The 13,041-nt window shown below is 44.3% G+C and overlaps 1 protein-coding gene across 1 annotated transcript in view; it reads left to right on the top strand.

The window, feature by feature from the left end:
• The window catches only part of ABCA13 (ATP binding cassette subfamily A member 13), a 369,133-nt gene that overhangs the window by 262,918 nt on the left and 93,174 nt on the right, over positions 1-13,041 (top strand). Inside the window, exon 18 of the mRNA XM_075271925.1 lies at positions 492-582. Coding sequence (XP_075128026.1) covers positions 492-582 — 91 coding nt within the window. The remainder of the gene's footprint in view (positions 1-491; positions 583-13,041) is intronic.

The raw sequence follows: 13,041 nt of genomic DNA, 5'->3' as shown, positions 1-13,041 counted from the left end.
ATGTAGACAAATGAAACTACTCTATTGCACAACAGACAACCCCTTGCAGACAAATGTGTGTTATTTGAAAAAATTTGTTTTTCCCGGATAGCACATCAACCTATTCCTTTCCTATGGGCCGAAGTACACTACTGTGGCCTAGGGCTAGGTACGCATCTGCATTGGAGTCTTCATAGGATACTTTGCTGTAGATTCCGTCTAAAATCAGCAGAAAGAAAAGTTCTGCCTCATAGTCTACGGATTCCATGAGTAACCACTTTTTTAGCAGGAGGACCCGAACGACTGAGTGACAAATGTTAGTGTGAACCTAGCATTAATGAGTTCATTTATCATGGTAATATTTACAATAAAATGTTTTATATAATTCATATACTAAGTTGACTTGTTTAATTTTCACAACTATTCCACTTACACACGTGATAAATAGATAGATAGATATTGATTAACTTTTTTGTATTCTTATAAATTAAATTCTTTTTTTTTTACCATAGAGAATATTACTGAACTCATTCATAAGAAATTATGTGGAAAGACAAACAGACCTAAATTTGGAAGCTCTTGTGAAGAAACTCCATGTATATGGTAAGACACTATGTTATGCACTTTATAAAAACTTAAAATGATTAAGATAATATATAAAAGCAAATAAGGATCATATTCAAATATATCTTTTAATTTTATATGTTAAAAATCTCAAACTGCTGCTCATTCTACTTCAAAACATCTACCATCACTGCCACCACATAGTCAAACATGTTCTGCAGTCTGCAGTGGTGTAACTAGGAATGGCGGGGCCCCGTGGTGAACTTTTAACATGGCCCCCCCCCTTCCTGACTGACACTAAAGACCTCGACTGACTGACCTCCGCCGCATTCCTGCGTGCTCAATTATGCCCCATAGTGGCCCCTGCATACACCATTATGCCCCATAGTGGCCCCTACACACACCATTATGCCCCATAATGAACACCCATGAACAATTATTATACTCTGGGAGACCCTGAAAGTAACCCTGGGAGACCCTGAAAGTAACCTCTTTTTAATGCGTATAGGTTTCTGTTTGGGGGGTCCCAAGCAGACTCCACGAATGGAAACTTGCACGCAGATGGGAATTTGGCCTAAACATCACATTATAAAATACAATTCTAGTATGTATAATGGTAGACATTTATAGAAGCAAATATAGATAGATAGATAGATAGATAGATAGATAGATAGATACACAGACATTGATATGCTGTATATACTTACTCATATACACATCTACTCACACACATACATTCCTATACAACATATACACACACGTATCTACACATATACAGGACTCACAGTATATAAGACACAAAATGTAAACACATATACATATTTTATCCAAAAATATACTTACATGTGGCTGTGTAGCTCTGTCTAGTAGAGATGAGCGAACACTAAAATGTTCGAGGTTCGAAATTCGAATCGAACAGCCGCTCACTGTTCGTGTGTTCGAACGGGTTTCGAACCCCATTATAGTCTATGGGGAACATATACTCGTTAAGGGGGAAACCCAAATCCGTGTCTGGAGGGTCACCAAGTCCACTATGACACCCCAGGAAATGATGCCAACACCTCTGAAATGACACTGGGACAGCAGGGGAAGCATGTCTGGGGGCATCTAACACACCAAAGACCCTCTATTACCCCAACATCACAGCCTAACAACTACACACTTTACACACTCAATACCACCTCTCTGACTGTAGGAAAACACCTTGAAACATGTGTATTTGGCACTTGGAGTGAGGAGAGCTTGTCACCAGCAGTGAATTTGGCCCTTGTAGTAAGTTGAGGTTGGCACCAACATTTGTTTTGAAAATCAGGGTGGATTGAGCCTCTAACCAGCAGAGTTTGGGCAAATTCATGGTGGAGGGAGCCTCTAAAAACCCCAGTTTGGACCAATTCATGGTTGAGGGAGCCTCTAAAAACCCCAGTTTGGACCAATTCATGGTGGAGGGAGCCTCTAAACAGCCCAGTTTGGGCAAATTCATGGTGGAGGGAGCCTCTAAACAGCCCAGTTTGGGCAAATTCATGGTGGAGGGAGCCTCTAAAAACCCCAGTTTGGACCAATTCATGGTGGAGGGAGCCTCTAAAAACCCCAGTTTGGACCAATTCATGGTGGAGGGAGCCTCTAAAAACCCCAGTTAGGCCAAATTCATGGTGGAGGGAGCCTCTAAACAGCCCAGTTTGGACCAATTCATGATGGAGGGAGCCTCTAAAAATCCCAGTTTGGACCAATTCATGGTGGAGGGAGCCTCTAAACAGCCCAGTTTGGGCAAATTCATGGTGGAGGGAGCCTCTAAAAACCCCCGTTTGGACCAATTCATGGTGGAGGGAGCCTCTAAAAACCCCAGTTAGGCCAAATTCATGGTGGAGGGAGCCTCTAAAAACCCCTGTTTGGACCAATTCATGGTGGAGGGAGCCTCTAAAAACCCCAGTTTGGACCAATTCATGGTGGAGGGAGCCTCTAAACAGCCCAGTTTGGACAAATTCATGGTGGAGGGAGCCTCTAAAACCCCCAGTTTGGACCAATTCATGGTGGAGGGAGCCTCTAAACAGCCCAGTTTGGACCAATTCATGGTGGAGGGAGCCTCTAAACAGCCCAGTTTGGGCAAATTCATGGTGGAGGGAGCCTCTAACCAGCCCAGTTTGGGCAAATTCATGGTGGAGGGAGCCTCTAAAAACCCCAGTTTGGACCAATTCATGGTGGAGGGAGCCTCTAAACAGCAGAGTTGTGGGAAATCAGGGTGGAGGGAGCCTCTAACCAGCAGAGTTGTGAAAAAGCAGGGTGGAGGGAGCCTCTAACCAGCAGAGTTGGGGGAAATCAGGGTGGAGGGAGCCTCTAACCAGCAGAGTTGGGGGAAATCAGGGTGGAGGGAGCCTCTAACCAGCAGAGTTGGGGGAAATCAGGGTGGAGGGAGCCTAGTATTAGCAGAATTGTGCAACGCTTATGGTGGATGAGTATGAGGATGCGGAGGAATTGGAGAGGTTGAGCACAGACATGGAGTTTCATGTTGGGGTGCTTTACACAGGTGGGCACAAAAATGAAGGCTCTATCCAGTGGTGGTTCATTTTTATCAAAGTGAGTCGGTCGGCCCTCTCAGCTGACAGACGGGTGCGCTTGTCAGTGATGATGCCACCGGCTGCACTGAACACCCTCTCAGATAGGACGCTGGCGGCAGGACAGGACAGCACCTCCAAGGCATATAGGGCAAGTTCAAGCCACAGGTCCAACTTCGACACCCAATACGTGTAGGGCGCAGAGGGGTCAGAGAGGACAGGGCTGTGGTCGGAAAGGTATTCCCGCAACATGCGCCTATACTTCTCACTCCTGGTGACACTAGGACCCTCCGTGGCGGCACTTTGGCGAGGGGGTGCCATCAAGGTGTCCCAGACCTTAGACAGTGTGCCCCTCGTTTGTGTGGATCGGTGAGAACTTGGTCGCCTACTGGAGGAACTGCCCTCCCTGCCGCCAACGTCACATGCTGGAAACATCTCCATCATATTCTGCACCAATTGCTTGTGGCAAGCATTGATGCGATTGGCCCTCCCCTCTACCGGAATAAAAGAGGAGATGCTGTTTTTATACCGGGGGTCAAGGATAGCAAAGATCCAGTACTGGTTGTCCTCCATGATTTTGACAATACGCTTGTCGGTTGTAAAGCACCCCAACATGAACTCAGCCATGTCTGCCACAGTGTTAGTTGGCATGACTCCTCTGGCCCCACCGGAAAGTTCAATCTCCATTTCCTCCTCATCCTCCATGTCTACCCATCCGCGCTGCAACAATGGGACGATTCGAAGTTGCCCGGAAGCCTCCTGTATCACCATCACATCATCGGACAACTCTTCTTCCTCCTCCTCCTCCTCCTCCATTAAACGCGATGAAGCGGACAGATGTGTGGACCTACTCTCCAGCTGTGACGGATCGGATGCTATCCCTGACTCCTCTGTGTGATCTGAGTTATCCCTGATGTCAATCAGGGATTCTCTCAGAACACACAAGAGTGGGATTGTAAGGCTCACCATCGCATCCTCAGAGCTCACCCTCCTTGTGGACTCCTCAAACACCCGTAGGATGTCACAAAGGTCTCTCATCCATGGCCACTCATGGAGGAGAAATTGAGGCAGCTGACTTTGTGGCACCCTAGGGAATTGTAGCTGGTATTCCATTAAAGGTCTCTGCTGCTCAACCACTCTATTCAACATCTGAAACGTTGAGTTCCAGCGTGTGGGGACGTCGCACAAAAGCCGGTGTTCTGGCACATGCAGGCGTTGCTGGAGAGATTTTAAGCTAGCAGCGGCTACTGTCGACTTGCGAAAGTGGGCGCACATGCGCCGCACTTTCACCAGTAGCTCTGGAACATTGGGGTAGCTCTTTAGGAAACGTTGCACCACTAAGTTGAAGACGTGGGCCAGGCATGGAACATGTTGGAGTCCGGCAAGCTCCAGAGCTGCTACCAGGTTCCGGCCGTTATCACAAACGACCATGCCTGGGCCCAGGTGCAGTGGCTCAAACCATATTGCCGTCTCATCGAGGAGGGCATCCCTCACCTCGGAGGCAGTGTGCTGTCTGTCCCCCAAGCTGATCAGCTTCAGCACGGCCTGCTGACGTCTACCAACGCCAGTGCTGCAACGTTTCCAACTCGTAGCTGGGGTCAATCTAACAGCGGAGGAGGAGGCGGTGGCGGAGGAGGAGGCGGTGGCGGAGGAGGAGGCGGTGGAGGAGGAGGAGGAGGGGGGTGTTCTTCTCGTGTCCCTGCCAGGAATGTTAGGCGGGGAGACGAGGTACACCGGGCCAGTTTGGGAAGCAGTCCCAGCCTCAACTACATTCACCCAGTGTGCCGTCAGTGAAATGTAGCGTCCCTGTCCGCATGCACTTGTCCACGCGTCGGTGGTCAAGTGGACCTTTGTGCAAAGCGCGGAACTAAGGGCCCGCCTGATGTTGAGTGACACGTGCTGGTGCAAGGCAGGGACGGCACACCGGGAGAAGTAGTGACGGCTAGGGACGGCATAGCGAGGTGCCGCAGTTGCCATCAGGTCCAGGAAGCCGGGAGTTTCAACAAGCCGGAACACCAACATCTCCTGGGCCAGCAGTTTAGCGATGTTGGCGTTCAAGGCTTGCGCGTGTGGGTGGTTAGCAGTGTATTTCTGCCGCCGCTCCAATGTCTGAGAGATGGTGGGTTGTTGTAAAGAAGCGCCTGATGGTGCCTTTGATGGTGCAGGAGAAGGAGATAAGACAGGAACAGGGGAGGATGAGGAAGAAGTCAACAAAGTGGCGGAGGCAGATGAAGTGGTGTCCTGGCTCGTCCTCTGGAGTGCATCGCCAGTACAGTCAGCAGTGGCAGTGGCAGTGGCAGAGGCAGAGGCAGAGGCGTGAACGGCAGGCGGCCTTTGTCCTGCCGTTGCTGCCTGCCACTGATTCCAGTGCTTGGATTCCAAATGACGGCGCATTGAAGTGGTGGACAGGTTGCTCTTCTCAGAGCCCCTAATCAATTTCGAGAGGCAAATTGTGCAGACAACACTATATCTGTCCTCGGCGCATTCCTTGAAAAAACTCCATACCTTCGAGAAACGTGCCCTCGAGGTGGGAGTTTTTCGGGGCTGGGTACGAACTGGAACATCTTGGGAGATTCCGGGTGTGGCCTGGCTTCGCCTAAGCTGCTGACCTCTGCCTCTGCCTCTAGCTACCCTTTTTGGTGCTGCACCTGCCTCAACATCCACACTACTTTCCCCGCTTGACATCCCCCCTGTCCAGGTCGGGTCAGTGTCCTCATCATCCACCACTTCCTCTTCCAACTCCTGTCTCATCTCCTCCTCCCGCACAATGCGCAGGTCAACTGGATGCCCTGACGGCAACTGCGTCACATCATTGTCGATGAGGGTGGGTTGCTGGTCATCCACCACCAAATCGAACGGAGATGGAGGAGACTCTAGTGTTTGAGCATCTGGACACAGATGCTCCTCTGTTAGGTTCGTGGAATCGTGACGTGGAGAGGCAGGTTGAGGGAAACAGCATTCCAAGAAAAACACATGCTACCCACTGTAAAATTTGGTGGAGGTTCCATCATGCTTTGGGGCTGTGTGGCCAATGCCGGCATCGGGAATCTTGTTAAAGTTGAGAGTCGCATGGATTCCACTCAGTATCAGCAGATTCTTGAGAATAATGTTCAAGAATCAGTGACGAAGTTGAAGTTACGCCAGGGATGGATATTTCAGCAAGACAATGATCCAAAACACCACTCCAAATCCTCAGGCATTCATGCAGAGGAACAATTACAATGTTCTGGAATGGCCATCCCAGTCCCCAGACCTGAATATCATTGAACATCTGTGGGATGATTTGAAGCGGGCTGTCCATGCTCGGCGACCATCTAACTTAACTGAACTTGAATTGTTTGTCCAAAATACCTTTATCCAGGATCCAGGAACTGATTAAAAGCTACAGGAAGCGACTAGAGGCTGTTATCTTTGCAAAAGGAGGATCTACTAAATATTAATGTCACTTTTCTGTTGAGGTGCCCATACTTTTGCACCGGTCAAATTTTGGTTTAATGCATATTGCACATTTTCTGTTAGTACAATAAACCTCATTTCAATCCTGAAATATTACTGTGTCCATCAGTTATTAGATATATCAAACTGAAATGGCTGTTGCAAATACCAAAATATTTAGAACTAAAAATGATTAAGATTAATAGGGGTGCCCAAACTTTTTCACAGGACTGTAAATTCTTTGAGAGGTGAAGTATTTGAAATTGTGTCACTCCCTAGGGGATTCAACTTTACTGGTACTTTAGCGGCTCTGCAAACAAGACATAACATCCAGATAACTAACATCTGAATCTGTACTCCAAAAGCCACATAGCGCTCCTTCCTTTCTGCGCCCTGCTGTGTGCCCAAACTGCAGTTTATACCCACGTGTATGATAACGTACTTACAGTAATGTCATATGTGGGTATAAACTGCTGTTTGGGCATAGCTGAACATAGTAGGGAAGGAGCGCAGGTATAAAAGTTTTTTGTTTTTTTGGATATGACACTTTTTGCAGAACCCTGAAATGCCAGTAGTAAAGTGGCATCCCCTCACACGTGACCTCATTTTGGAAACTACACCCCTGAAGGAATTTATCCAGGGGAACAGAGAACATGTTTAATCCCCAGAGTATTGCATTAATTAATTTTTCAGAAATGAAAGGTGAAAATGACAATTTTTCCAGGAATATGTCATTTCAGTGCGTAATATATTGTGCCCAGCTTGTATCAGAGATGAATGTTCCAAAACCTGTCGTGCCAGGATACCTTCTTAACAGTTTATGGAGTGTGTGTTTCTGCTGATGCAGGTTGGGCACAACATATCGAGCACTGAAATGGCGAATCTCTGGGAAAATTACAATGTTCACTTTTCATTATCAGGTGCGCATTCTTTTCTGGAAATTAGATGAATACAACGCTCAAGGGTTAAAAATGCTCACTACCCACTTGATGAATCCCTTCAGGGGTGTACTTTCCAAAATGGGGTTATGCAGCTGCAGGTTACACTTTACTGGTAATTCAGGGGCTCTGCAAAAGTGGCATGACGTCCAAATAAACTGTGCTCCAAAAACCAAAATAGCGCTCCTTCTCTTCTGTGTCTGGCTGTTCCCAAACAGCAGTTTATACTCACATAGGACATTGTTGAGTACATTATCCTGGGTAGAACAGTGTCATATATGTGGGCGTAAACTGCCGCTTGGGCACACAGGAGGGGGGAGATGTGAAGGGGCGCTATGTGCTTTTGGACCGCTAGTATAGATTGTTGCTTTTTGGACGCAATGTCACATTTGTAGAGACTCTAAAATTGGCCCTACAAAATGGCATCATTTCTTGGGAAATTCCAAATTACTGGCATCTCTAGGACCCTGCAAAAACAACATGGCACCCAGAAATTCCCTCCAAAAAATCTATACTCCAAAAGCTAAAAAGCACAGTGCTCCTTCCCTTCTGAGCACTGTTGTGTGCTCAAGCAGCAGTTTACACACACATATACAACTTCTTTTTACCCAGGATAGCCCACTTAATAGTTTTAGGAGCGCATGTCTCGGGTGCCACAAACTGGGCACAACGTATTGGGCACTGAAATGGCATATTTCTTTAAAATTAAATTTTTCCTTTGTACATTGATTTTTAGGAAGCACTCTAGGGCTCAAAATGATAATACCCCTTGATGAATTCCCTGAGGATTGTAATTTCTAAAATGGAGTCACTTTTTGGAGGTTTCCATTGTATTGATACTTTAGGGGCTCCCCAAATGTGACATTGCACCTCAAAACTATACTAGCCACATTTCCCTCCAAACCAAATACCACTCTTTCTATTCCGAGCCATAGCATGTACCCATATAGCAAATTACAACCAAATATGGGGTATTCCAGTATTCATAAGAAATTGTGTAACAAACTGTGGGGTGCTCTTTCTTCTTTAACCCCTTGTAAAAATTAAAAAAATATATAATGCTAAATGGACAGTTTATTGGAAAAAAAGTAATTTTTCATTTTTACATCCCGATGGTAATGGAATCTGTGAAATAGCTGTAGGGTAAAAAATGCTCACTATACCCTTTGATAAATGCTATGAGGAGTTTAGTTTCTAAAATTGGGCCACATTTTGGGGGTTTACATTCTATTGGTACTTTAGTGGCTCTGCAAATGTGACATGGCACCTGAAAACTATTCCAGTAAAATCTGTCCTCTAAAAGCCAAATAGCGCACTTTCATTTCATGCAGTTCATTTCATGTGAAGCTTTTTCTCCTTTATCCTTTTGTGACAATGAAAAATTTGGGACTAAATTGATGATTTATTGAAAAAAAAGTAATTTTTCATTTTCACATCCCAATGTTAATAAAATCTGTGAAACAGCTGTAGGGTCAAACTGCTCATTAAATCCTTTCATATGTTTTGTGAGGGGTGTAGTTTCCAAAAGAGGGCCAATTTTGGGAGTTTTTATTGTATTGGCACTGTAGGGGCTCTGCAAATGCGACATGGCACCCAAAAACTAATACAGCAAAATCTACCCTCCAAAAGTCAAATAGCGCTATTTCCATTCCAAGTCACTGGTTTGTAAATATTGTCTCTTCTTAGTTTGTATAGTTCATGGGCTCAAAGACGTACTAGAAGAAATGATATATAAAACTTCATTTTTTTTGAATAAATAATAAAATAATGATTGTACATATAAAATAATTGGGTCACCTATTTTGGTCACTCTATATATTCAGACTTCACAAGTCCCATTCATAAATAACTTAGTATGTGCATATTGGTGGTGGCAATCATATATCTCAAATACGGGGATGGGGAGGGAATTGTCTGTGTTGTCCCTCAAATCTCAATCCCTGCCTCCTTTACCATAGGTAAAGGGAAATGTTCGTTGTTGTACCGTGTTAGCCAGTGGGTTGGAAATATAAAAAAACACGAAAACTTGGTAATCTTCAGTAGTTGATACCTTTTTAATGGCTAACTCATAATGATGACAAATGGCTAACGTTTCGAAGCGCAAGGCTCCTTTGTCAAAGCAAATTTAAAAACATTTTTGAAGGATGCATATATATATATATATATATATATATATATACACAGAGCAGGCACAAAGGGTGTTAGATTTCAGGAGGAGGGGGGGGTTGTTAGTAGTTGGTGAGACAATGTAAGCAATTGGTGGAGACATTTGCTAGAGACAATGTGGTAATTGGTGGAGACAATATAAACACTTTGTTCTGGATAATTATATAGACTGTTTTAGACACATGGTCAAATCAACTATACTGGATACAAATAAAGCCCTGCCGTCTAACATCACTGCCCAGGAAAGAAGGGCTATAAAATCTCTGAGAAATAATAACGACATCATCATTAAACCAGCGGACAAGGGTGGCGCTATAGTCATGATGAACACATCAGACTACATACAGGAGGCACACAGACAGCTGAATGACACGCACTACTACTCTAAATTAGATTCAGACCCCACAGTGGAGTACTCTAAAAAACTGAAAAAAGTTATCTCGGGCCTAACTGATGGAGCCAAAGGCCTAAGCAGCCTCATACCAACAAGCCCAAGAATGGGAACTTTTTATATGCTCCCTAAACTACACAAACCTGGGAACCCAGGGAGACCGATCATCTCATGTGTGGGGACACTCACTGAACAGATCTCTGGATGGGTGGAGGGCACTCTGAAACCCCTAGTGAAGGATACAGCCAGCTACCTTCAGGACACCACAGACCTATTAAATAAGCTATCCACTATAGGTCCCCTTCCAGATGGAACCATCCTGGCCACCATGGATGTAGAATCCCTGTACTCCAACATCCCACACCAGGATGGTGTAAACGCCTGCCAGTTTTTCATGGAAAAGCGAGGTATGAGCGCTGAATCAGTGGTGAAACTCACGAAATTCATCCTCACCCACAATTACTTTTCTTTTGGTGACTGTATCTATCTACAGCAGACTGGCACCGCAATGGGGAGCAAAATGGCGCCACAGTACGCTAATCTCTTCATGGCCAAGCTTGAGAGTGACTTCCTCTCCACCTGCACCATTAGGCCCCTGGCCTACTACCGATTCATTGACGATATCCTAATCATTTGGACTGGGTCTGAACAACAGCTGAAAACCTTCCATGAACTATTCAACCAATTCCATCCCACCATCAACCTGACGCTCAATCACTCCTTCTCGGAAATAAACTTCCTAGACACAGTCATCAAGATACAGGACAACAAAATTGAGACATCACTGTATCGGAAGCCGATTGACCGACCAACCTACCTAGGATGGGACAGCTTTCATCCGAAACACATAAAGAACTCTATTGTGTACAGCCAGGCCATCAGATACCATCGCATATGCTCTAACCCTGCAGATAGAGAAGAACACCTCGGAGTCCTCAGAGACACATTCTTGAAGCAGGGTTACCATCCAAGAACGATTGATAACCAAATCACCAGAGCCACCAGGATACCAAGATCGGAGTTATTAAGATACAATACCAAACAGGAGAACAACCGAGTGCCCCTGGTTGTCACTTATAACCCCCACCTGGAGACGCTGAGAGGAATCACACGCAAACTACATCCACTACTACAAAAAGACAACCGTCTAACATCCATATTTCCGGACCCCCCCTCTCCTGTGCTATAGACAGCCACCAAACCTCAGGAATATGATGGTCAGTAGCTCACTAACATCCCCAACCAACGCAGGAACATTTCCATGTGGGAATAAGAGGTGCAAAACCTGCCCCCACATACTGACCACTGACAGGATAGAGATACCAAACTCGAACAAGGAATATAACATTCCAGGTACCTTCACCTGCAGCACATCCAATGTAGTGTATTTAATTATGTGTACCAAATGCTCCACTGATAATCTGTATGTTGGAGAGACCGGACAGCAACTTAGACTGCGCATGAACTCACATCGCCATACTATTAAAGAACAAAGATCTGACCTTCCCGTGTCAAAACATTTTTGCAGGGGGGACCACAACATTACCAATGACATGAAAATTCTGATTTTGAGAGGGAATTTCAGATCTAAGAGAGAAAGACGCATACATGAATATAAATTCATGACATTGTTTCGGACACTAGAGTGTGGGATTAATGCATCACAGGGGTTCATGTCTTTTTACAGTAGTGTGTGATCTGACAAGGACCTGTAAGTGTTTATATTGTCTCCACCAATTACCACATTGTCTCTAGCAAATGTCTCCACCAATTGCTTACATTGTCTCACCAACTACTAACAACCCCCCCCTCCTCCTGAAATCTAACACCCTTTGTGCCTGCTCTGTGTATATATATATATATATATATATATATATATATATGCATCCTTCAAAAATGTTTTTAAATTTGCTTTGACAAAGGAGCCTTGCGCTTCGAAACGTTAGCCATTTGTCATCATTATGAGTTAGCCATTAAAAAGGTATCAACTACTGAAGATTACCAAGTTTTCGTGTTTTTTTATATTTCCTTTACCATAGGGCACATGTCACAAGCTTCACAGCTGTGGTCATACAAAAGTTTTTTCAATGCGCCACCTAGAGGATGGACAATAACTAGAACTCCTCACCCGAGGCTAATATTGTTATTTAGGAGCATGACAGTTGAGTCAGTTTCATCCTTTGTGAATGTGTTAATTTTAGGGCTAAATGAATGTATTATAGAAAAAAAATGAAATGTCTAAATTTCATCTCCATATTGTTTTCATTCCCATGAAATGCTTAAAGGGTTAATAAACTTCCCAAATGCTTTCTTGAATTATTTGAGGGGTGCAGATTTTTTAAAATGCGGTGATTTATGGGGAGTTTATAATATATAGGCTTTTATAATCTCCTTTAGAACTGAAGTGGTCCCTAAAATATTAGTTTAGGAAATTTTCTTGAAAATCTAGAAAATTGCCTTCAACCATCCAAAATAAATTAAATGACGATTAAAAGATAATGCCAATATAAAGCAGAGATATGGTAGATAATATCTACTAATGTATTTGGGTGGTATGACTATCTGTTTAAAAAGCAGAGCATTTCACATTTTTAAATTTGTGATTTTCTTTAAAATTTCCATCAAGTTTCCTATTTTTAAAAAATAAATACAAAAATATTGATCAATGTTTACCACTAACATGAAGTACAATGGATCATGAAGAAACAGTCTCAAAATCACTTGTGTAAGTTAGGCTGCATTCACACAGAGTAACGCCAGGCGTCATTTGTGTGTAATTTGTGTGTCTTTTACGGCCGTCATAAAACGTTTACATAGAGTTCTATAGGAAAAGACGCCCGTCATTTACGGCCGTCATTTACGGCCGTCATTGTAATGACGGCCGTAAATGACGGCAGTAAATTACGGACGTCTTTTCCTATAGAACTCTATGTAAACGTTTTATGACGGCCGTAAAAGACACACAAATTACACACAAATGACGCCTGGCGTTACTCTGTGTGAATGCAGCCTTAAAGTG

The sequence above is a fragment of the Leptodactylus fuscus genome, chromosome 4 (genome assembly GCF_031893055.1).
Source record: "Leptodactylus fuscus isolate aLepFus1 chromosome 4, aLepFus1.hap2, whole genome shotgun sequence".
Classification (NCBI taxonomy): Eukaryota; Metazoa; Chordata; class Amphibia; order Anura; family Leptodactylidae; genus Leptodactylus; species Leptodactylus fuscus.
The sequence above is the reverse complement of the archived record's forward strand: the minus strand, read 5'-3'. Positions and strand labels throughout refer to the sequence as shown.